Raw genomic sequence first — 25,271 nt, forward strand, 5'->3', positions numbered from 1 at the left:
TATGTAGGCTATCTAGTGCTTCAGTTTTAAATCCTTTTAGATTTCTCTATTGGAAGCAACAATAAGAACATTAACTATGTAAAGAATGATCAGTTTGAGCAGACGTTGGTATTAAGCCAGTAGGTATAATATCAAAGTCTACAACAGACAAAATCAGTAACAAAAGAAATGAAAATCAAGATATTTTAACCTAATGGCAAAAAAAATGAGAATAGTTTCTCAAAACTCTTTTTTTGTGCCATCATTTAATGATGTTAAAATGAACCATTACAAATGCAGAGATTTAAAGTGGTATGTAAATGTCTGCTACCAGGCCTTCTCTGTGCAGGAAGTGACTGATGTAACCCAAACTGAGCTCCACCACTGTATATACAGTAACCACAACAGACTTCCTTAGTTACAGCCAAAGGACACAAATACAACCTCTGGCTATATCAAGCTTATAACCCACTTTTCATGTTTGTGTGTTTTTGTTTCTGCGCTGATATCCATAGGATTAAAAAATTACCTTGAAAAAAGGGAGGCTTCTCCATTGGCCTCCACTAAGTGAATACTATTAGTCATGTTTAAACTGCCATGGAAAGAAAAACAGAAAAATCAGGATATCAATCAATCAATCAATCAATCAATTTTTATTTATATAGCGCCATATCACAATAGAAGTCACCTCAAGGCACTTTTCACATAGACCAGGTCAAGACCGTACTCTTTAATTTACAGAGACCCAACAATTCCCCCATGAGCAAGCACTTATCCCTTCACAAACTCATTTGCAGTGATGTCTATTAAGTATAAAAATACTGTTCAATCAATACAAGGTGGTGTAGTTAATATTAAAATGACTATGTAGACAGCTGTGTTGCTAAATAATCCCATTCAAAAGTGTGCATAATATTTAATTGTGTTGCATATTATATTATATATCATTATCTATAATATTAAACTGTGAAATGCAGAAATGGATTTGGTGAACAGGTAGTCTCGTTTGGTCCTTGTGCATGTGGCAGACAAATTTATAAATGTGTCAGCTGGATTTGAGAGAGAGAGCGGCTTCACCTGCCAGCCCTTCACCAATGCAAATATGACAGGACTCACAGTGATCATTTCACAAGACTCCCTCACTAATTACTTCCTCCTAGTATGATCTGCACTATGAAATCTATCAAGACAGCCTTATTTTTTTCCCCACCTGCATTCCACGAAGACTCGTCCTACTCTGCCTCTGATTGGCTAGTACTTGTTTCCTTTATTGGTTAGATTTAGGCATGAGGAGTGAGGTGGTTAGGGTTAGAGTGAGAATATCAGGGTCAGAGCCAATCAGAGGCAGAGTAGGGACAGGTCTTTGCAACATACAGGTGGGGAAAAAAACACTTATTGGAACAAAAGTGATCATGGTAGCAAGTTGCCAAAATGTGAAATTTATTAGTCCTGCATGCAGCATGGCCACCTGCTCAGTCCTTAACACCTACTTTCCAATTCACCCTCTGCAGACAAGACATGCCAGCCCAGAAGTCTTGATTCTCCTCCTGACTCCTGCAGGGCCTAAAGATTTAGTAGAGCCTGATCTCCCTCAAGTTGGTCTTAATGATGAAGTCAGTGACCTCATCAAACACAAACTGCACATTCTCGGTGTCAATGGCACAAGTGAAGTGGGTGTAGATCTTGGTGTCGTTTTGTTTAATTAAGTCTTCAAACTTGTGCTGGATATAAGCTGCTGTCTCTTCATATGAGTGCCCGCCAGAGTACTCGGGGTAGCAGATTGTGAGTGGGCTCTTGCTGATCTTCTCCTCAAACAAGTCCTTTTTGTTGAGGAGGAGAATGACGGAGGTATGTGGGAACAACCTGTTGCAGAAGCCGTCGAAAAGCCTCTCCTGCATCTGGAACTTCTCTGGAATATCCTCATACAAGACGATGTCATAGTCGCTGAGCGCTACGCAGAAAATGATAGATGTGAGCCAGCGTCTGTCGAAACAACAAATCCACTTCCTCGTCTTTTGCAGGCAACCGATATCAAACATCTTGAAGTTGAGATTTTTGAAGGTGAAACGAGTTTCCACGATGTCAGTGGTCCTCTCATATGTACGCAGCACGTCCTGCTGAGTCGGGACGTAGTTCGGCTGGCAGATCCTGTCCAAGTCATTCAAGTAATATGCAGCAGAGTCGTTGAGCTGATACTCTCGCGACCTATGGAAGCAAGCCTGAACTCCACTATCATTCCACAACCTCTGGATCACGCTGGTCAGCTCTGCAAACAACACCCCTTCGGCTACATTCACACCAAATCCGGCAAAGCGGGAAGGTACCGCATCAAACAGCTGGCGGGCATCTTCAGCCCTTGCAGCATCCCCAAAATCTATCTTTAACCGTTCCATTGCCTCGATGATGGTCATGATGGACTGGATGGTGTTGCTGTACACCACCACCTTGTACTGTTTGCACTCCTCCTCTGAGTAGCCACCTTCATTAATGATTTTCATCTGCTTTAATATTGTGCTTTTCCCAGATCCTTCAATACCGATAAAAAGCAGTTTCACTTCTCTGGCGGAGTCTTCTCGCAGGTTTTTGTCGATCATTTTACTCCTGTTTACCGCAGCTCTGTCCTCGGCGCTGATCGTGCAGCCCATTTTGGGCCTCAAACAACTTTTTAGTGTCCGGATCGTGGTTTCAGCAGCTCATGAGTTGAAGGGAAACGCCGTCAGACAGCTGTTGTGAACGGAAGTATCAAAACCAGGGGTAGAGGCGGAAATTTGGTCCAAATGCTCCACAGAGCAACTTTCATAGGAATGAACGGGGCCCCGCCTCCGACGTTGTATCCAGTTCTCTTCATACATCCATGATCCAAACTAACCCCACAGTCCGATGCTGAGCTCACACGCCTTCAGTCCAACGCTCCTGCATGTCCAGGTGACTAAATTCTTGGGTTTATGAGGAAAAGTCCCCCCAAATAGGTGTTTTTAAAAAAATACTTAATCTTATTTACCTACAATTAGAAGAAAAAAGCGTAAAAAGAAGAAAACCAATTGTTTTTTTGTATAAACTTGTCAAACAATCCGGCGTAGTCCAGCGCGTCCAAAGAAAATGCTCAAATTGATTATCACCGGCCTTTGTCTCGGAGTTATGAAAGAGACTGACTGTTGCGCGTATATCCGGCTGACCATATTTGGTAATACGACAGCTACTATTACCTGCAGTGTGGGAAGAGCCTACTCTCATCCTTTAGTAAAAGTATCAATGCCACAATGTGAAAACACTTCATTACAAGTATGCATTTTCTTCTTTCCAATATATCATCTGAATACCCCTCAGATGTTTCTTTCGATCCACCTCGAGCAGATGAAACAATAAATGCTGATCTCTGATAAACATTAGAGGAAAAGACCTTTTGTTTTCTCGTGATAACGGGTTATCTCGAGTTAACATACTCAGAAGAACTCAGATCCTTTACTTAAATCCTACTTAAGTAAAAGTATAGAAGTATTACCAGCCAAAGAAGTACTAAAGTAAAAGTATCCTACTAATTTTGCAGAAAATCGGGCCGCGACTGATATGTTGACTTCATTTGACAAAGTACGTTTTTAATACTGATGAACAATGCTGGCGACATGTGTAGGGTAACTTCGACATTGCTTTCATATGCAAGGAGTCGGGGCAAGTCGTCATAAAACAGGCAAAATAGGGGAGACTGGGGATGGTTGCAACCCTTTTTGCATTTTTCTCAGAGACTATTTGGACTAGACCAACCAAGCTTTTATATATTGAACTTATATCTGTCTGCTAATTACCCACACCATTTAAATAAGATGACATACCGTTCACAATATTTATTTGATTGGGAAAAAATCAGATGTTGCAACTGACCCCAACTCTGGGGACAGCTGTTGCCTATGTAAACTCACTGTTTGATGTTTTCTGTTATATTTTATTCAGTGAAGGTTATTTACCAAAAAACTGTCTTAGTGTGTGGATGTACAAATATATAAGGAGATAATGAGTCATTTGTTAATAAGGCTTAGGCCCTTATAAACTTAGGGATGAATCCTCTCTGACAGTCATGAAAGTGATGTTGAAGGCTGAAATCAGCTGGAATCAAATGAACCAGACACTCATTATCGAGTTCTCCATAATTACTGTTTTGTTTTCTCGAGATAACGAGATAAATTAACTCCCTATCACGAGAAAACGAGCTTTGTTATGTCGAGATCACGAGAACATTTTATTAATACAATGGCCATCACAATAACAAGTTGGCAAAATCTACAAACTGTACAACTCATAGACTGAGCTATTACAACTTATTTTAATATAACACAAAGCAGTGGAAATAAGAAAAAGGTCAAAGGTCTAATCAAAAATCAATATGTTTTTGTAAATATCCAAGGCTAGTTTGTTTTTATACATTTCAATTCATTCATGAAGACTAAGAACGGTGGTCTGGCATTAACAAATCTGCTGACCTGCTGATGAAATTTAGACAGCTTAATGGGTAGTTTAGCAATACAGAAATCATATTTTAACAGAAAATCCGTCCCAGGTGAATGGAGATTGGAGCAGCCGGATGGACGATCTCGCGATATTTTCACGCTAACCTTAACCTTAACCCTAACTGCACTCGCGAGAGTTCGTCCCTCCGGCTGATGAGAGCCCAAAAAGTGACGTTGCAGGATAAACAAACGGAGGCGAGGTAGCCCGGACGGAGGCAGAGAGGAGAGGGAACCTGTATCCTGACATTTTTACATAATATTTGGGATAATGCAGTCTGCCAAGAGGAGTGAGAGTGACTGGCAGGGGCTCGTCAGCGAGGTAAGTGAGCGGCGAAGACCGTGTGCTGCTACTGCCGAGGCGGATTGCTTTATAGACGCTCCCCGCTCCATATGGAACAGCTATTGCTTTAATACACCGAGGAGCTGTTTAATATCTCATAGAAAAACTCTCACTTCTCCGTCTTCTCGCTTGAAAGACTCTTCATTGATGGGAGTAAGCTAGCCTGCTATTCTGTTAGGCCGATAGCATCTGGTGCAATAACTGCCCACCTCTTAAACAGGCAGATAACCCACCACTGCATTTACCCGTCCATTTAATCTGAATAAATTCATTTCAGCCGACTGAGAATCGATCTATATGTATGAAATGATGAAATATAAGCCTCTAATTTTATTTAAAAACCATCATACCGCTGAAATGTATGAATGACAAGGTCAAAAAAAACAGCTGTTAGGTGTAAAAACTGAACAGTGACAACAAGACTAATTAAAAAACTTAAATGAGTGGGTCATTAACGCAGGATGACTCACATGGACAAGAATAAAATGAGACAGACTTACCCATATAATCAATATTGAAAAATTTGAAACGATATTTAGAGAAAACCAAAGTTTTGTTGCAGCTTTTAGGGACTATTTATGTAGCCGTGGTAAAAATAAAAATAAAAATAAAAAAAGGAACTTCCACTTTGTAAATGGAGGACATGACTGGTTTATAATCTGATATCTCATGGTGATACAGCTGTTCTTTCTGAACTCTGTAAGAAAGATTCTTGCTTCACAGAGAGCATAAGAGTAGAGCTGAAATTATTCATTGCTTGGTCAAACATAGAGAATGAATCGGCAATTATTTTGATAATTCATAGTCACTTTTTTGAGCAAAATTGGCAAAAAAGTTCCACAGTTCCAGCTTCTCAGTGATGACAATCTCAGTGATGAGAAAACAATCAATTTAGTGCTATCACCTTGGGTTTAAGATAACTGTTATGGACATTTTTCACTATATTCTGACATTGTCAGGTTAATCAATAATGAAAATAATAATTTATTGCAGGCCTTCATAAGAAAATGGCATAGTTCTAATATGCAAACCATACTAGAAATTTTACACACACTACTACTATATATCCAGATACAAGATATCAGCTGATATTTAATTTGGTTTTGAGCTGGTCTGACACCTATCAAGGTTTACACTGTTCATTTTACTGTGTCTTATCTTTATTTAAACACTCGGCTCCGATGTTTGTTTTTCCACCTGTACAGAACTGGTCTGGGTTGGTATCATTTGTACAGTCAGGTAATTTGAACCAACTCCATCCCAGTATAGGGCTTTGATGAACCTATGAAGGGGATGCTGCCAAGAAAAAGCTGGATAGTATATTTTTTAGCAAGTCTTTCAGTGTTACGTTGGCCCTGGAATCAGCACATATAACCTACAATGAACTGCCCACAGTAATACGTCTGATAATATCCTTTTAACCGTCAGCCTTGTGTTTGCTGTGTTCATGGTAGTTCCTGGTGTGTAAGCGCAAGCTGGAGAGTAAGAAGGAAGCCCTGCTCATCCTGTCCAAGGAGCTGGATACCTGTCAGCAGGAAAGAGATCAGTACAAGCTGATGGCCAATCAGCTGAGGGAACGCCACCAGGGACTCAAGAAGAAGTACAGGGAACTCATTGTAAGTGGTGCAAACTTTCAACCTTTCTTTTTGTCTGTGTGTATCTGCATAGTATTGTCTACTTTAAAGACACTAGCATAGAACTTGTCCAGTAAAGTAGTGACCTGATACCAGATGTTAGAATAGTCAGTCGAATGGGAACCTTAAACTGTATGCATAATGTAATATTTACTCATCGTATTTGATGAAAAGAATATATTAACAATGTCATTTTTCTTCATATTTTAGGATGGTGACCCTTCTTTGCCACCCGAAAAACGCAATCAGGTAAGTTATAAGTCACTGCATTTGACTTTATTACATTTCACTAATGCTAAGAGTGTAATACTGTTTGCCTTCATTATGTTACAGTGTAAATTATATGATGGTTCAATCTAACTGTTCACATAAAATATTTCAGATAATTATGGTTAGGTATCAATTTAAAGTGGCCATCTCTTCTAGGAGTGCAAATACACCCTTCTTAACCGATTTTAAGAGTTGACTGCTGTATAGCATAACGAAAATGAGCTATGTGATTTTTGTAAAAAGTACATTTAGAGGACAAACAATACAAATGTTGTGAAAAGAATAATGATGACATCAGTCACATTGCTTTTTATATAAAGATTGAGATTCTGATTGTAGAAAAAGGGTAAGCAAGCTGCAATGAAAGAAGGGTTTTTTTAAGTTTAGATTGTTATTGTAAAAAATGTAATTTCTGATAGTTGGTATCTGCCAATTTATGTTGTAAAATGCTGTATTTTTGCAACAGTTTTGTTAGGAATTTACATGTTCAGTGTATCTAATTTACAGTCACTTCATTTTTATTGAGTTCACTTAAAATTCAATACAATTTTTCATTCCTTATTGGCTGAGATTTTGCTGATACTAATACTTGAAATAAGACGACTGCTCTAACAGTAATATAGTTGAGAAATCAGCCATGGCCAAGACAGAATTTAGTATATTTTTGCTCAACCTGATACTTTATCTCTGTCCTTGTCTATTTAGTATTATGTGGCTGACATGAAACTGTTTCACAGTTGCTCCTGTATGTTTCTTTGTGCTGAAGATGAAAGAAGTGGTAACCTATTTGAATGGAGGTTATAGTTTTGATTTGCACCCACTTTACAAGGAGTCAAGTTGCCTGCTATTAGCTAATCTGGATTTTTTTTTTTTTACCATGTTGCTCTTTAATATGTCTCTCCTTCTCTGTCCATTCATGTTTCACTCTTCTTTTCCAACCTCGTCTCAGGTGAACCTGGCTCAGCTGTTGAGAGACTCGAGGGAACGAGTGAAACAGCTCGCTGAGGAGGTGAAGGAGCTGACTCAGAGGTTGGCGGAGGCTCAGGGGGATAACAAGGTGAGGTTACGCAACGTATACGCACTTTGAGATGTGACCCCTTGCTCAATGCGTTGCATGTGTATCTGACGTGTTGTTTTTTTTTTACTCCATGGCAGCTCCTGAGGATGACCATTACTCGACAGAGGCTGGGGGATGAGGAGGTGGGGGCTCGCCACTTCCCCGCCCATGAGCGTGAGGGTCTGGTTCGTCAGCTAGAGAGAGCAGGGTTACAGGTTGACCGTTTTCCTTTTTTCTACCTTGGAACAACTAAGCACTGTATTCTCACTATCCCTAATTAAGATCATACTCACATCTGTGTACTGTATTTCCAATACAGCTACAATGATGTTAGATCATGAGTCAATTTCAGGTATCCAAAACATCGACAGTTGCTGGGACTCCATATCAAAAGTGAGATGTCAGCACCAGTAAAGTGTCGAGTGTTCAATCCACAGTGACTCCAACCTCGGTTCAGCCTTTTCTGTCCTCAGAAACAGCCGTCCTGGAGGAGCTTAGAGGCCAACTGTCTTCACCTGGCTGATAAACATAGTTTTCTATAAGGCTCCGTGAGGAGTATACAGGAAAAAAACTGCATTTTTTTGTATTTATTGATCGTAGGTTTAATTTCTCCGAGTCTGTGTGGATTGATACATTTGATTAAACGGAAGCGTAACGGTTCTGTGAGTTGGGGAAAGTCACAGATACCAAAAAAACGCTTCAAAAAAGCTTTCTGTGTGTATCGCCCTTTGACCTAAGGCTTCTTTCTAATTTTCCACTTATCACTAGATTCAACATTGATATAGAAAGAAATCCATCATGGATTTCTTTATTAAAAGTAGCCTTTAGAGTCTATAATTAACTTCTGTCTGCTCTAGTGGAGCCACTCAGTTGAAAACAGTAGACAGGGTTTCACAGCAGGGAGCTCCTAAGTTGCTGAATGCTGAAAACAGCGTATGCATTCTCAGCAAACTCTACCTGAGTAAACAAAGTTTTAAAATATCTTTGTTACTTAAACCTTTTTAGTTGCTTCTCTTACAAACAATTCTTTGCCTGGTTGCCTTTTTCTAGATGGAGGAGATGGAGCACAACATGAAGGCTCTGACAGACGAGCTGCAGGACGTGAAGGCGGAGCGCACTGTGTTCAGGGAGAAGGCAGACCGGCTCAACGTGGAGCTCAATCATGTCCTGGGCAACCGCGAGGCACGCATCATTGATGTGGACGCCCTCTGCATGGAGAACAGGTGAGTGAGAGTTACAGTTAACATCAAGAACATTTTCTGGATGTTCAGTTTTCTGCCTTTTAGATTACATGAGTTTCGATGTAACTTCACTTATAAACATTTACTTTTTGATGATATTACGTAAGAGAGGTTCAATCATTTTTGATTTTTGTGAGACTTACAAAGACTTAAAACTGACGAAAAGATCTTATCAGTGTTTTACTGATGTAATATTTTTAACCAGCAACACTTTGATGAATATTTTTCTGCCTCAAAAGGTGTATTGACTAATTGATTAAAAATGGGCATGGCGTACAGGATACATGTATACATCTTTCATGTCTGAACTTATTTCACTGGTTTTTCCATGTTTCATGTTCAGAATACTCACGATGAGCTTCAGCTTAAAACAATTAACATCTTTTTGTTGTACTCTGCACCTCATCAACCTTGTCATATGTGCTTTGACTCCTCTGATTGCGATTTGATCATTGTTACCGTAGATACTTGCATGAGCGCTTCAACCAACTACAAGAGGAGGTGAACCTGCTAAAATCAAACATCATGAAGTACAAGGTACAGATGAAACATCTCAGTTAAAACGTAAACTGCAAAGCTGATATCGAGGCTGAATGAATCGTGACGAAACATGTGTGATTTCACTAAAAAGTGGTTACTTTTATTTCAACCGTTCATCAGGCATGGAAGGGTAAGATTATTCTCTTGTTCTCTCTCCTTGCAGACAGCTCTTGAGAGGAGGAAAAACTCCAGCATATATGGGAAATCAACCAGCAGTCCCCTCACTGGAGTCCTCTCAGCCAAACAAGGTGAAAACACAAACTCACTTTAAAATTCTCTGTAAACTCAGACATAAATAGACGCCAAATCAGCTAATTGGGGAAACTAGTACGCCAATATAATGTTGTCCATCACCTTTGTTTTATAGCATCTAAATCAGACCCTTGTTTCTTGCATTATTTAATAACTCCTATTTTGCCGATCCTTCAAGCAACCTCCCAGACACCAGCTGGGTTACTAATTGTATTCTGAGTAGTAGAGAGCATCACTGGCAGGGAAATGAACCTGCCATGATGACTGACAGTCGCTGGCAGAAGCAGCACAGTAGGCTGCGGAGTTAAAGTTAGGGGAATGTCACCTAGCAGACAGCTGTTTCCAACTCTCCATCCCTCCGTCTTGCTCTTGTCATGCTGTTTTTCCATCTCTTATTATATCACCCTGTTGTCTCTGTTGTGTTTTTTAAGTTTTGTGCAAGTTTGCTTGGCAAGCTGTAGGTTAGTACTTGCATATCTTCAATATGTGAGGTCATGTTTTCACCGATGGTGCACTTAACCACATCTGGCTTTGAATAAATACAGCTTTCTGTTGATATATTTTCTTCTCTGCACTGTCCTCTCCCGCTCCTTTGTAGTCCAGGAGATGTTGCTTGAAGAGCAGGGCTGCAGCCTGCCGGCCACGCCTCAGTCCATCTCCGACCTCAAGTCCCTGGCCACAGCTCTGCTGGAGACCATCCATGAGAAGAATTTGGTCATCCAGCACCAGAGGCACACCAACAGGTAAGGACAGGGCACATCATAATGATGTTGGAGGAAGCCTCACCCGCTCTTGTGCTGACTGCATAAAACACTGTTTCATAGGGATCATCTTTGAACTTCATCCACCTGACACGCTTGTAATGTTTGCCTACCTGTTCTGAGAATCCTCCTCCACCCCCAAGGCAAACACTGCACTGTGACACACACGAACACACATACACACACACACATAAGCACTGTTCAGTCTGAAGAAACCTGACCCATCGTACTTGGTCTGCAGGATCCTTGGAAACAGAGTTGCAGATTTGGAAAGGAAGCTGAAGACCTTGGAGGTGTCGGGACTATGGAGTCTTCCAGGTGGGTCTTAAGACCAGGTGTAACACATTGCACTTATTACACAATTACAGCGTAATTAACAGTAATTTTACTGTTTTTCATTGTTAAAAAATATGAAAACAAACAACTGGTGATTCATTCTAATACTGTATAGTTCCTCTCATTAAATAGCATTATATCAGCGGCACACTCATTTTTCATGGATACATGGATTTTGGTTTCTCTATAAAATTATCAGGTTTGTCTATCTTCTTACAATTCTATACATTTTTATATATTTCTATGTAATCCAGCTTGTAAATGGTGATTTTTAAGAATATAGAATTCAGAAATACAGAAAAATAATGCATCAGTCTTAACCTCTGTGTGTATGCACACAATCTGTGCATCAATATTTCTACATACTCTTTGACCTAAAAGGTATTTAGCATAACTGTAGAAGGCCACCGCAAAGAACCTGTAACCGTACCACACCATTAGCAAACATGGTAGTGTGGGTGTGTTTGTGTGTCTGTGCATACAGTAAATGCTAAAAAAAAATTCACTCATGAGAAACTGTGCCTCTTATTGTATCATTTATGTCTTTATATGTAAAAATGCTCAGGAATCTTTTTTTTATGATTCTTCTTGCAACTGTTTCATATTTATTTCCTCTCTTTTCTTTAAAATCTAAATACTTGAATACATTTTATGCTCATAACAGTGTCTTTCTCTCCTCTCTGGCTGCGTCTCAGGCTTGACCTACCGCGTATCTGTGGGAATTGGGAGTATGTATTCCTTCTGCCCCACTTAGCCCCTCCATGCCCTCCACTATGTCATGCCAGGACAAATCTGGGTAGACGCCCAGAAAGCGTGTTACCTCATGCCCACCGAACAATGTTTTGACTCCATTGACCACCCCGCTCATGTGTCTGTTCATGATACCATTGACTGAACAGGCTGCCTGAATATCACACACTGATCCTTTTGGTCCAGTGGTTCTGTCTTGAATTTTACACTCAACTTTTGTTGGGGTTTGGCGTGTTTTAAGGGCAGGAGAGACCTTTTTAAGGCAGCACACTACTGTTTTTGGGATCATTTCACAATGTGTTCAGATTCTCACTTGCAAGAATTTGAACCATAAATCATGTCACAACAAGACTGAAGGCTGTCATACTATAAACTGATAAATCATCAGCAACATTTATCGAGAAAAGAGACTTTTGATGAGATTTTGATTCAACAGCATGATTATTATTTCTCTGGGAATCGAAGCCCAACCAATGCAGAGTTTTTTAGGATATGAGAGTGAAAATTAGTTATACAATATTTTCTCAAAACACTTGAGACATTTTCTTTTCTTTTCTTGTCATTATGCAAGACAGAAGAGAAATGCTCCTCAAATGTGAGTTTCAAAGTTGCAATAAGTCATTAATAGATCAGTAAAACAGATTCTTAAATATAAAATATGTCCTTGAAACCCAAATAGTATTTGAAAATACAATTACATATACAACAGCGTTTTAATTTTCTGTGCTGATAGTGAACTATTTAAAAGAACTTCTATCTATGTATTTATGTATGTGAAGCCAACTCAGGCCTATGAATTAAATAATTTGACAGACACTGTATCAGTAACAGCCCAGATGTGGCTGTGAACTGTCCCTCTCCTGTAAACAAACCTCAAAACAGAAACCAAAAAATATATTTAACATTAAAGCAATCTATGAAACATAAACTATATCTAAAATGATATCCCAAACTATACTTACAGCCTGAAAAGAATTTCCAAAATGCAACAAAGGCAACAAGACAGTCCTCTTACACCAGAAAAATAGTTCCCCCCTTTTACCACTGGAGGGAGATGTTGTGCCGTGTATGAACCAGCCTGATAGGTGGAGGGGCTGCGCCTGGATGGAGGTGCCCTGTCATGAGACCGTCATTCTCACCGCCATAAAACTGACAAGCATCCATTACTGAAAATGATTGCCCACATTACAAACACATTTAGGGGAATGTGCCGTTATTAGGGAATTTGTAGGCGAGGGCCCAGAGTGCCTGATGACCACGCTGTCCACCACAGTTGGGGAGACAGAGATATAGAGAGAGATGTGAGTGTCTGTGGCCTTGATGTGATATGAAGTTGTGCTGATGGATATTAAAGGCAAACAGGATAGGATGGAGAGCCTTGGCTTCCTACCTTAGACTCGAAGAACACTAAAGGTGACTATGTTGTCTCTGGATGAGAGAGAGCCGAAAACAATAACAATGACATCGATGCAGTGACTCAGATAAAGTTTTGATTGATAGAGCCCCCACCCCCCACCCTCCCAAGTCCTCCACCACCACCACCCTCTGAATGAGTGCAAGCTGAAATGTAACACAGCAAGTAAAAGCCTGTCAGTGTGCATTAGCTATTGAAAAGACAGAGGTGAATACAGAATGCACCCGTGCAGGTCTGTCCTAGTCCAGTGACAGACTTCTTCCAGTTAAGGCATTTCCTTGTCACCTGAGAATTGTGGATTTGACTGTGTGACTTTTCGACAGGCGTGTACACTTCTCTTCTTTTTGGCTCCTTATTTGTGATATGGAGTTGCTATCACGTCACCCAGAGGGGGCCTGTTATCCTGCGTATATGCATATATAGTATATCCTATGTATGAGAGAGATGAGGAGATGGTTAGAGGGCTGGACTGGCAGCTGCCAAGATAGTTTAAAACAAGCCGTCTGTGCCTCCTGCCCCCTCATGAGTGCTGCCTGGCTCCTGGAGACACACTGCTGTGCTCAGTCTGAGCCTTGCTCTGCATACCTAATAACCAACACCACCTTATTATTTGCTTTAAAAGGCAGTCCGCAGAATTCCTCTAAGGCCTCTCTCAAAAACTAGAAGACTGAGCTCAGATGCAGTGGCACAGTCTTAAAGATACAGGCCCGCTATCTGGGCTTAATGAAGGAGATTTTTTTCCAGAAGTGCTGACTCTGCTGCTCTGACTGTATGAAGTGTGATTAAATAATCAGGTATTTCGATCACAAAATAACACATTTGTGAGCAAAATGAGAGTTTAGATTGGGTGATGTAACAATAAATTATTATATCTTGATATGACAGACTTTTGTCAACAGTCACAATCATAAAAAGAGATTTTTCTATATAAATATATGAACATTTCCAATTGTACTCAGTCATTGGGGCAGTCAATTTCAGTCATTTCATTAAGACTTACATTTTTCTGGTAATAGATTTATAGGATGGGCCAAAACAAAATGTCCCCTTCTGTCATTTTATCTGTTAACACATTGAATTTCCAGAAAATGATTTCTATCAATGCAATATAATAAATACAATATAAATTTACATGTACCCTGAAGGGAAATTTTATCCATATCACCCACCCTCAGTTACAGTGAATAAGATACTGTCTCAGAACCTGTCGCTAATACTTACTTAAAAATTACTTACAAAACAACATCACTCAACACATACTACATAGGTGGCTGTTTGAAATAACAATTTTATAGTTTAAGGCTAACTTTAGGAAAAATAAGACTACAAGTCTACAGCCATGTTAGCGGCTCTGTGAGGCAGTGCGTATGGCTAACGTCAGCATGCTGACATGCTAACAATGACAATGCTAACATGCTGATGTTTAGAAGGTATAATGTCTTCTTCGCCGTCTTAGTTTAGTGTGTTAGCATGAAAGGATGTGCTAATTAGCACTAAACACAAAGTACAGCTGAAGCTGATGGGAATGGCATTAAGTTTGCAGATATTTAGACCTCAACCATTTGGACAGTTAAAGTTTTGTTGTGATGATGGCGCTTGATGAAAAGTTAAGGGATCACCAAAGTTGTTGCAATTCCTTCTACATAATATAACAACAATCCATCCTATAAGTGTTATAAGTGATATGTCAGTCTGGACAAAAGTGGTGGACCTACTGATTGACAGACCAACAGCACGATAATAATAATAAAACATAATGATTGAAATCCATGTCTCTCTCTAAAAGAAATCAAAAAAACTTTATAGCCAACCAACAACTTTGTTGATTCTCTTGATAACTCTCAAGATCCCAAAATCCCAACCTCGCCCTCTCACTCACTGTCCTCACGTCAGTGCAAACACTGAGCATCCATAACAATATGGACTGCATTCATAACAATATGGTCTCCGTTCACCATTCATGATTCTCACGCATCGTGTCACCCAGTCATCCATTTTCTCATTCTTCTGTTTGTTTTTGTGCCTCACACTTGAACGGTCAGAGAGACAGGCCGGGTTTTGCCTATTCACAGGGTTTCTGTGAATGCAAAGGCTGATGTGCACACTTACAGCCTCGCATGTGTGTCTACGTGCATTCGGCTTTGTATTCGTGATGTCTGGTTTATATTGCACAGTCTCCTATCAGTAGCATATGGTGTCAGCCTAAGAGGCGTGCAGCCATCACTAATGAAGACAGATGACAGGGAACTGAAGCCACTTCCTGTGAGCAATGCATATGAGAGTATGTTTGTATGCTGTGTGTAAGCACATACAACACAGTACCATACATGTGCTTGGATGAGCTCCATCCAATCATAACATGCGCAAAAAGTTAAAAAAAAAGCTGTCTTCATGCTACTTTCTTTGTCTTTTTGTGGTCATTTGGGGATGAAACTAACAACAACTTTTTTTTTTCTGTGGTTGGGAATTTGCAGGGACACGGGACAATATCACACTGAATGAAAACCTTCAACCAGAGCTTCATCCAACACGTGCCACATCTCAGCCAAACACGCAGCCCAGAGTGCAGCCACCCAAAGGTGAGCGTGTAATTGTGTGCAACCGCCTTCTCCATTCATTGATAAGAGCACCCACAGCTAACGGCATAAACACTGTAATTAGCCACTACGTGCTAAATACTCCTTGCTATCTTCCATGTTTAACCCAAGTCCTTTCCCTTCCCGCCTCCACACCTCTCCGCTTCTCATTGGTGCAAGCTGCCCAAATGCCATGGCATTTTGGAAATGTGAAGCAAATTCTCGCCCGCTGACATTCAGAAACTTCTGCCGTGTTCTCTTTGAAAGGAGATAGGGGGGGAAAGGGGGGGATGGGGAGACCATAAATATGGATGCCAGCTCAAGTAATGTTGCTTTTTTCCTGCGTGTTTTTGTGTACGCATGTGTGTCTGTGAGAAAAGGTGGCAGGGAGTTTATGTGCAGTCTTTAACCTTTTTGCTTGCACATCCACAAATATGGGTCAGTAATCCCCAAAGTGAGAGCATATTTTGACGAAGAGGCAGAACTAAGCTCTTGCTATTGCCGAGATGCGGGGCGTCACACTTGTCTTGAGTCCCCTTGTCTGGGGCACTGCTGCTGCTATATTTAGCCTGTTGCCATGGAAGCACTTCAGTCACATAAGTAATTGAAATAACTTTCTGCATTGACACGGTGCTCCAACTCCAAAAGAGGAAAGTTTTTCTTAATCTTATTTTCTTCTGAAAGTGTTCTTCATCTTATTTTAATTTTCTCACATAAAAAAGACAAACTGAATGATAAAGAGCCAGACTAGCATGACATTATAGGCCCTGGTCTGTCAGCATACATTGTTTATATTGGCTGTTCATCTGGTTTTCTTCATAGTGTGTTAATGGAGCCTCAGATGCGCAAACAGGGCTTGAATGTAGCCCTCTCCCCAAGCTTTTTCTACTAAGCTCCTTGTCACAGTGCTTTTTCTGCTACTTAGACTATAACATCTCAGTCTATAAGGCCATTAACAGAAAAAGAACAAACTAGCAAGACCAAAAATAACAATATATTAAACTGAGCATCCGTAATTGGTGGTGCATCAGTCTAAGCCACATACCATCAGTATAACTGCAATATCTCTGGTTTGGGTTTCACCACAAAACTTTCTCCTCCTCTCTATTTCCCCGCGTCTCATCTGTAAACTGTCAAATTAAGGCAAAAATATTTTTCATTTCTTGGATTGAACAGTTCTTTTAGTGCACGGTTGCTCATGCCCCGATGCTCAACAGAAAAACTGAGAGGGTCCCTGGTGCCTGCTGTGGTGAAGCTTTTCAATGACATGCTGAAGTATTAAGTGGCCTTTATGATTATTTATTACTGCTGGCTGTGTGGTCTTTTGTATTCTTTATTTGCTCTGTGTCGGCACTTTAAGAAGTTTTTATTGCCTTGTGTTTTTATCCAACACATTACTTATCCATGTGTCCAGTGCTGTCTTTCAGACTGTTTTAACTGTTCTATCCCGGATTTGATTGTCTTTGTTTTTATGTTCTTTCCTCTTGACGTATATGTTGGCATTTGGTGACTATTGTAGTTTCCCCTTTTATCTATCTGTCTGTCTGTCTGTCTGTCTGTCTGTCTGTCTGTCTGTCTGTTCACTTATTTGGACTTAATATTAATACATTTTGTACAGACTATTATTATTATTTCTTATATTCTCTTATTTTTTACTCTTTCAAAATGTGTTGTATAGTCTGGCTTTGAAATGCCACTTGGCTAGAGTTCATTAGTATTAGTATTAATAATAGTAGTCTTAGAGCTGAAATGATTAGGTGAGTCACAGAAAATTAATTGCAACAATTTTATAATTAATTACTAGTTTTAAGTCATTTATCAAGCAAAATGCGTAATATTTTCTGGTTTAAGCTTCTCAGATATGACGATTTTCTGCTTTTCTCTGTTTTCTATCATTGTGAATTGAACACATTTGTGTTATTGAATGTTGTTTTGAAGAAAACAAGCAATTTGAAGATGTCAGTTAGTACTGTTGCACATTGTGACAAACTCTTTTCACTATTATCAGATTTTTTAGGCTAAACCATTAACTTAGCAATTAAAAAAAGATAGATTCATTGATAATAAAAATAATCATTACTTGCAGTCCTAAATAAGTGTGGTAGTAGTTGTATTTGTAGGTAATGTTGCTAGTGTTGCTAATGTTGTTAGCAGGATAGAATACGGCAAAAGTATTTGTTTTCTGATGTACTGATGGCCTCAGATAATAAGTTAGCAATTAAAATGACCAGTTGTCTCATCTTCCTTCTCTCAGTTGTGTCAGATGACAGAAGTTCACATGAATCATCATGGGAATGCCACACCGCTGGCAGCGACCTTGGCACAGATGGCGTCAGCATGGAAAATACACCTGCGCTGCTCAGCAGCCTGGAGCCTCTAGCCAGGGTAGAGACGAATGGGATTGACAGGAGAGGAGGAGAAATAGTGACCCTGACGGAAGATCAAGCCGCCTTAGAGCTCGAGGAGGGGCGGAGTCCAGTGGAAGAGGCGGGGCATGAGGTAGAAGGAGTTGAAGATGAAGAACTGGGTTCCACTGTGGAGGAAGGAGAAGAGGCGGAGCTGGCGCTGGATGTCCCTCCTAGTGAATCAGACCTTTCATGGCTTCCAATTAAACAAGTGTCTGTTGATCATTCAGAGGTGGGTCATTTGCCCTGCAGACCCCAGGACGATGGGTCCAGTAATGTACATGGACATGTAGAAGCCTCAGAATCAATTCCAGAAAGCCTGGCCACAGACGTATCGAGCACAGAGGATTGGGACGTTCATTGTCAATCTTTGCAGGGTGACAACCTGGCATGACACTGAAAGACTTAACAAGCTTATTTAAATCCTCGTCTTTGTCGTTTATTTTGATGATTGCATTCATCATCCCTAAGTCTCACAACGTATCCACTGCTCACTAGCTCCCTTTTCCGATGAGGAGTTGTGTTTCAGTCAATAAAACTGAGAGAAAACACTTTCTCAGCTACCGTTGACAGAGCCGGAGGTGCATTTTGTATCTAGACAGGCTTGTTGCTGCGCAGGAACAGACAATCTCGAAATCAATGGAGTTGCAAACTATATGCCCTACAGGAAAAATTTAGCTAGGAAAATAACAAATATGGCAGCTCCGACTCCTGTGCCCTATATTCCCTTCTTCCTTTCCCCAGCGATAAGATAATCCCAATTGTTTGCTTTCTTCTTCCTCCTAAGGGATGCCAATAAACTGAGTGCTGCGTTTTGTTTTACCCTCATAGGGGGTCCAAACTGGCTCGCCAAAAGTTGTGATGAATGTGTTGTACATAAGTGTAAACTAATATTAGAGATTCTACTGATGTCTGTTCATCTGTATGGGTGACTCTTGCAATCATCAATAAGTTATTTTTTATTTTTCTTTATCCAGAAGATGATATTCATATGAGACTAAATGTGCCTTAATGTGGAAATATTTATGATATTTATAAACGTAAATGCATAAACCTGCAGTATTGTCAGTCATTTTTTCTTCCCAGTAAAGGTATAGGCATGTCAGTTGTCCAGGAAGATGTAAGTAAGCAGAAAGTTTGATTGATATTTGTATCAGCTTCCTCCTAAAGCTAGAAACCACACAGAAAGGAATTTTATCTGATCAAAACTTCAACTCTGACACAGACTGACTTTGTGAACTTGGTCTAATGTTTGTTTGAGCTTTAACATGCTAAATTAGGTTTGTTTGATAGTAGCTCTGCCTAATTTCTAAGTTCACAAGGTTGGTCTCTCATTAATTCTAAATGCAGCAGCCTTTTGATTGTTTTACAGATTAGAGCTGCTTTACATGATTCTCTACTTTACAGCCTTGGGAATGAATTGTTTCTGCATCACAAATCTACATAAAGATGTCAAAAATTTGCTTTTTAGTTGAATTTATGTATCAAGTTTTGGGAAAAAAATATTTTGGCTGTACAGTATACATAAATACACTACCACGCACACAGTAAGCATCTCAATATTATTATATAACTCACAAAAAAAAAGTGGTAGACACCAAAAGTTTCCCAGAGCTGTAAAATGGATGCACAGACACACCCGTTATGTATTGCAGCCAAAGTCCAGAGCCCACTGTGTACTAAGAATCAGTGATGAGGCCTTCTCTTCCTGCGTGCAGGTGACAGCTGGCCTCTCCAGGCAAACACAGCGTCAAAGCCAGAATCCATGAACTGCTTATTCTGCAGAAGGCCACTTGCTATTTTTAATCCCTGACACAAAATAGAGGCGAGGAGAGGGAAAGAATTCGAGCTAGGGAGCCATGGTGTGTACCCAGCGTCGGCCCTGTGCCAGGCAGCTGATTTGGCACGCTGCAACAAGCCTTTTTTTCCCAAGGAGTTTGTTAAGTTTATAAACCAGATGGAATCTGAACTAATGAAATTGCAAGATGATACCAGCTTGCCACTGGATTCCTCATAAAGATAAGATAAGAAAGAACTTTATTAATCCCAAAGGAAATTCCTGTGCTATCAACAGGCTCAATACAACAGAAACACAGGGTAGACATTTCTTAGTCACATATATATATAAATATTATGTTCAATAAATAAAAAATAAAACAAAGAGAAAGATAAGATAAAAAATTGAATAAAATAATTACCCAGTGCAGCTATAGACATAGATGTGACAGTGCTAAAAGGAACATAGTTGTCAGTGAAGGGTTGAAAGTGACAATTTATATTAATATTGAAATGATAAAGTGATAGAATGATGGCCACAGCACTTATAGCAGAAGCAAAAAGATACTGCACCCTCTACAGATATTGTACTCAATGTAGATTAGAATGTAAATTACTTATTGCACATATTAAGTGTAACCCCGTAGAATGTTACATGATGAAACGTTACAGTCCTGTAACGTGAGACAATAAGTCACCTGCTGCATGTGCTCTGATGTCCTTCTAGGGAGGCATGCAGGGCTTGAGAGGGATTGGTCATGATGCTGAGAAGTTTCTGCAGCATCCTCCTCTGAGACACATCCACCAGAGTCTCTAGTTTGACTCCCAGAACAGAAGCTTCGTGAGCTTGTTAAGTCTGTTGGCATCAGCTGTCTTCACCCCGCCGCTCCAGCATACTACCGCATAGAAGAAGACGCTCGCCAACACGGATTGGTAGAAAATGCACAGCATGGTCCTGCAGATGTTGAAGGACCTTAGCCTCCACAGTAGGAAGAGTTGACTCTGGCCCACAGTTTCTGTGTTCCTAAATCAGTCGAGTTTATTGTATACTCCCAGGTACTTGTAATCCTCAACCACCTCAACGTCGGTCCCCCTGATGATGACAGGAGCTTACACCACTATACAAAGCTATCCACCAACCCCCTATATTCCTCCTCCTGTCCTGCCACAATAGCCGAGTCATCCAAGAATTTCTGCAGATGATGCAACTCTGATCTGTACCCTGAAGTCAGAGGTAAAGATGGTGAAGGGGTAGGGTAATAAGACAGTCCCCTGCAGCGCTCCAGTGCTGCTCATTAAGGTGTCTGAGGAGCAGTTCTGCAGCTGGACATACTGTTCTCAACCCATGAGGTAGTTGGTTATCCAGACCACAAGTGGTGCATCCACCATGTCAGCACTTTCTCCCCAGTAATGATGGTCAATGGTGTTAAAAGCACTGGAGAAGTCAAAAAACGTAACCCTCACAGTGTTTCCATCCTCCAAACTGATGCAGGGCTAATAAGCAAACTGTAGGGGGTCTAACCATGGTTCCACCAGTATGCACAGGTGGTTGAGGACAAGTCTTTCTAATGACTTCATGACATGTGAAGTCAGAGCCACTGGCCTGTAGTCATTGAGGGACAGAGGGTGGGCATTCTTGGGGACAGAGACAAGGCAAGATGTTTTCCAAAGAACCAGTACCCTCTGCAATGCAGGTTGGATATCTATTGGAGGACTCCACACAGCTGAGCAGCACACACCCTGAGGACTCTGGGGCTGATGTCAAGTCATTGACCAATTTCTGATGTTTTGCATGCCTGAAAGAAATTAATGACCTTTGCATATTTGTTAAAAAAAAGAAAGAACACAGTAGTGGGATGCATTGTCTGACTCAAGAAAGCTGTGGCTATGGAATAAGTGAGCAGTGTCTGCTGCTTCTTAGATGTGACATATATTCAATTTGGCAATATTTTTATCTGCCCTGGCCTTTGAAGATCCCCTTCAGACATGTTTTAAGATGTATATAAAATACTCTACTTTGAATAATAATAAGTGTCTAATGGGGTTATTCCACAAAAAAATTCAATTATCTTGTTAAAATCCTTAATATGGGTAAAATGGGTGGGACTTTAGTGATTCCCTTCTCACTATGTTGCTTAGCTGTGAATCTTTCAACATTCAGCCACGTTTTTCATTAAAATTGAAATAATATTTTGGTGAAATATATCAGAGGGTTTCCAAAAGATGTGTGGCCATAAATAACTGAAGTACAACCACTAAAACCCTGAAATCTTTGTTTAGTATATATTTTATCCATATTGGACAGCAGTTTTGGCACACATAAGTGATTTTAAGCTGCAGCTAATGCACTGCCTATTAGATTAGGCATTTAGGGGACAGAAAGAAAAAGGAAACATCAGCCGCTAGTAATAAAGGGAACAAAGTTTGTAAGTGGATTACTTTATCGAGAATGACTTGAATTAACCTCATAACCATACAAACAACTGCTATAGACATACTGTGTGAGCTTTCACTTTCTAAAGATTCATCAGATCTTCAAAAAACTTTACCCCACTGACCCATCAGGATTTCATTGGCCAGTATTTGGTCTTGTCACACAGCTGAGAGATTCAGTCTGCCTCCCAAGCCCCCCACAGGGAGCAAGAGAGGATTGCTGTTGTAGCCAGTCATTACCACTACAGATAAAATGAGGCTACGGCACCAGCAACTAGCCCATGCCAAAAACTAATCTTAGCCCCTTATTTGTGATAGCAGCATCCCCCACTATATGGCAGGTAAAAAAAAGTGCATTGCAGTGCTTAAATCACTCAGGTGGGTGTTTGGCTCTATATTTGTGCTTGAAAGAGAGATCAAGAGAGAACTTATTAGTATGTGTATGCATGTCTGTCTTGTGATTTTTATAGCTTTGTACTTAGCTGCTACCCTTTCATGTTTTAGATGTTGAGATGGGTTGTACCATATTATATATACCTCTAATCTTATCTCACTATCAGCTTGCTTTGTTCTGATCCCTAGCCACCATTCATCCCACCTTGGAGCCTGGATAGTGAGAGAGACCAGCCGGGTCAGAGCAATGCTCATCGGCTCTAATAAGTGTGACCAGGGAGCCAGGGGGCTGCTCGAGGTAGGAGGGGTTGACACCACATCATCTCTTGGTCCTCTGAAGGTTTGAGGGATAGGGGTGGAAAGGGGCATTTAGAGCCAGCAGTTTCCAGACCAATCACTCAGCAGGGTTAATTACTATACCAACCGGTCGCCCCTTGCAGTGATGGTCAGTGCCCTTGTGATCCGCGCTTCATTCGCTCACCTTGCTTTTTTACGCTTACCTGAGTTTTATCATGGGGTGCCTCTGAGACACTCGCCAAGCCCTGCAGCTTTGCTCCCCCGGTGCTGTGATTTGAGGAGTGTAACTTTCTGCTCTGTTGCTGACAAGGCTGTTATTATCTGAGATAATAGAGGAGAGAGGGAAAAAACTAGCAAAATATGTCAGTCATCTTTTTCCTGCTTGTTTCATGTGGAGTTAATAAATCGAATGTATCATAAATACGATATGCATAACTACATTGTTACATACCCAGACTGGACCTATAAAGTTAAGTCAATTTTATTTATACGGTGCCAAATCACAACAGAAGTTATCTCAGGGCACTTTTCACATATAGCAGGTCTAGTTCGTACTCTTTAATTTACAGAGACCCAACAATCCCCCATGAGCAAGCAGTGGCAAGGAAAAATTCCTCTTTAACAGGAAGAAACCTCAAACAGAACTGGGCTCTAGGTGGGCGGCCATCTTCCTTGACCGGTTGGGTTGAGAAAGAAAGAGGGAGGGGTGAGGAGAGAGAGACACACAGCAACAATAATAATAATATAATAACAACAATAATAATAATAGAAATATGACCCATAATAATAATAATAGCAGGCAAGGGCGTTAAGCAAGACCACCATAACCAGGTGGTCCACGACCATGATCCATAGAAACCTACAAGACGAGAAAGCACAAAAACTCTGGGGAAGAAGCCAAATTAGTAACATGCGTTAATGGTACATGACTGCGTACTGATGGAGAGGGGGAGGAGGAGAGAGGAGCTCAGTGCATTTTCGGATGTCCCCCAGCAGTCTAGGCCCATAGCAGCATAACTAGGGGGCTGGTCCAAGACAAGCCTGGCTGGCCCTAACTATAAGCTTTATCAAAAATGAAAGTTTTAAGCCTACTCATAAATGTAGAGAGGGTGTCTGCCTCCCGGACCAAAACTGGAAAATCCACAGGAGAGGAGCCTGATAGCTGAAGGCTCTGCCTCCCATTCTACTTTTAAAGACTCTAGGAACCATAAGTAAGCCTGCATTCTGGGAGCACAGTATTCTAGTGGGATAATAGGGTACTACGAGCTCTTTAAGATATGATGGTGCTTGACCATTAAGGGCTTTGTAGGTGAGGAGAAGGATTTTAAATTCTATTCTGGATTTCACAGGACGCCAGCGCAGAGAAGCTAGAGTGGAAGAAATATGATCTCTTTTTCTAGGTTTTGTCAGTACACGTGCGGCTGCATTCTGGGCCAGCTGGAGAGTCTTTAGAGACTTGTTAAAGGCAGTCTGAAATGAAATTTTTTGAATCTGAAATTTGGTTTTTACATGGGAGTTGAAGGACATATCCTGATCAAAGATTACTCCCAAATTCCTTACAGTGGTGCTGGAGGCCAGGGTAATGCCACTCATTATAGCTATATCATTAGATAATGTGTTTCTAAGGTGTTTAAGGCCAAGCACAATTGCAGGTCATCCAGCTCTTTATGTCCTTAAGACATGCCTGGAGTTTAGCTAACTTGTTGGTTTCATCTGGCTTCATGGATAAATATAATTGGGTATCATCTGCATAACAATGACAATTTATGGAGTGTTTCCTAATAATATTACCTTAAGGCAGCATTTATAAGGTGAATAGCATTGGTCCAAGCACAGAACCTTGTGGAACTTCATGTCTAACTTTTGCATGCATGGAGGATTCATTATTAACATACAAACTGAAATTGATCCAATAAATAGCACTTAAACCAGCTTAATGCAGTTCCTTTGATGCCAATTAAATTTTCCAGTCTCTGTAATAGGATGTGATGGTCAATTGTGTCGAATGCAGCACTAAGATCTAACAAGACAAGTGTAGAGAGAAGTCCTTTGTCCAATGCAATTAGGAAGTCATTTGTAACTTTCACCTGTGCTGTCTCTATGCAATGGTGCACCCTAAATCCTGTCTGAAAATCCTCAAATAAATATTGTTATGTAGAAATTTACACAACTGATTGCTGACTGTTGTCTCAAGGATCTTAGAGAGAAAGGGAGGGTTAGATATAGTTCTATAGTTGGCTTAAACGCCTGAATCAAGAGTAGGCTTTTTTTAAGAAGATGTTTAATTACAGTTGCCGTAGCTGCTAAAGTGACAA

General features: G+C 40.4%; 2 protein-coding genes across 2 annotated transcripts; one reads left to right on the top strand and one right to left on the bottom strand.

Annotated features, from left to right (window-relative positions):
- Positions 1–682: 682 nt before the first annotated feature.
- Positions 683–2,898, bottom strand: LOC121890117 (guanine nucleotide-binding protein G(i) subunit alpha-1-like). The gene has a single exon (XM_042402398.1). It carries the CDS (start codon positions 2,622–2,624, stop codon positions 1,551–1,553), a length of 1,074 nt encoding a protein of 357 aa, XP_042258332.1. The 5' UTR covers positions 2,625–2,898; the 3' UTR covers positions 683–1,550.
- A 1,728-nt stretch (positions 2,899–4,626) lies between these two features.
- LOC121890154 (coiled-coil domain-containing protein 149-like) lies at positions 4,627–19,116 on the top strand. Its single transcript, XM_042402440.1, has 12 exons — positions 4,627–4,800; positions 6,276–6,437; positions 6,666–6,704; positions 7,675–7,782; positions 7,881–7,997; positions 8,833–9,005; positions 9,488–9,560; positions 9,727–9,811; positions 10,414–10,558; positions 10,818–10,894; positions 15,551–15,655; positions 17,907–19,116. The coding sequence occupies exons 1-12, from the start codon at positions 4,750–4,752 to the stop codon at positions 18,449–18,451; spliced, it is 1,680 nt and encodes a 559-aa protein (XP_042258374.1). The 5' UTR covers positions 4,627–4,749; the 3' UTR covers positions 18,452–19,116.
- Positions 19,117–25,271: the final 6,155 nt, after the last annotated feature.

This window comes from Thunnus maccoyii, chromosome 22 (assembly GCF_910596095.1).
Source record: "Thunnus maccoyii chromosome 22, fThuMac1.1, whole genome shotgun sequence".
Lineage (NCBI taxonomy): Eukaryota > Metazoa > Chordata > Actinopteri > Scombriformes > Scombridae > Thunnus > Thunnus maccoyii.

Excerpts from the sequence above, each read along its gene's own strand:
- LOC121890117 (XM_042402398.1), bottom strand. The coding sequence starts at position 2,624 with ATGGGCTGCACGATCAGCGCCGAGGACAGAGCTGCGGTAAACAGGAGT.
- LOC121890154 (XM_042402440.1), top strand. The coding sequence starts at position 4,750 with ATGCAGTCTGCCAAGAGGAGTGAGAGTGACTGGCAGGGGCTCGTCAGC. Across the intron at positions 10,559-10,817 it reads CACCAGAGGCACACCAACAG|GATCCTTGGAAACAGAGTTG; the intron begins GTAAGGACAGGG and ends CTTGGTCTGCAG. Across the intron at positions 15,656-17,906 it reads CAGAGTGCAGCCACCCAAAG|TTGTGTCAGATGACAGAAGT; the intron begins GTGAGCGTGTAA and ends TCCTTCTCTCAG.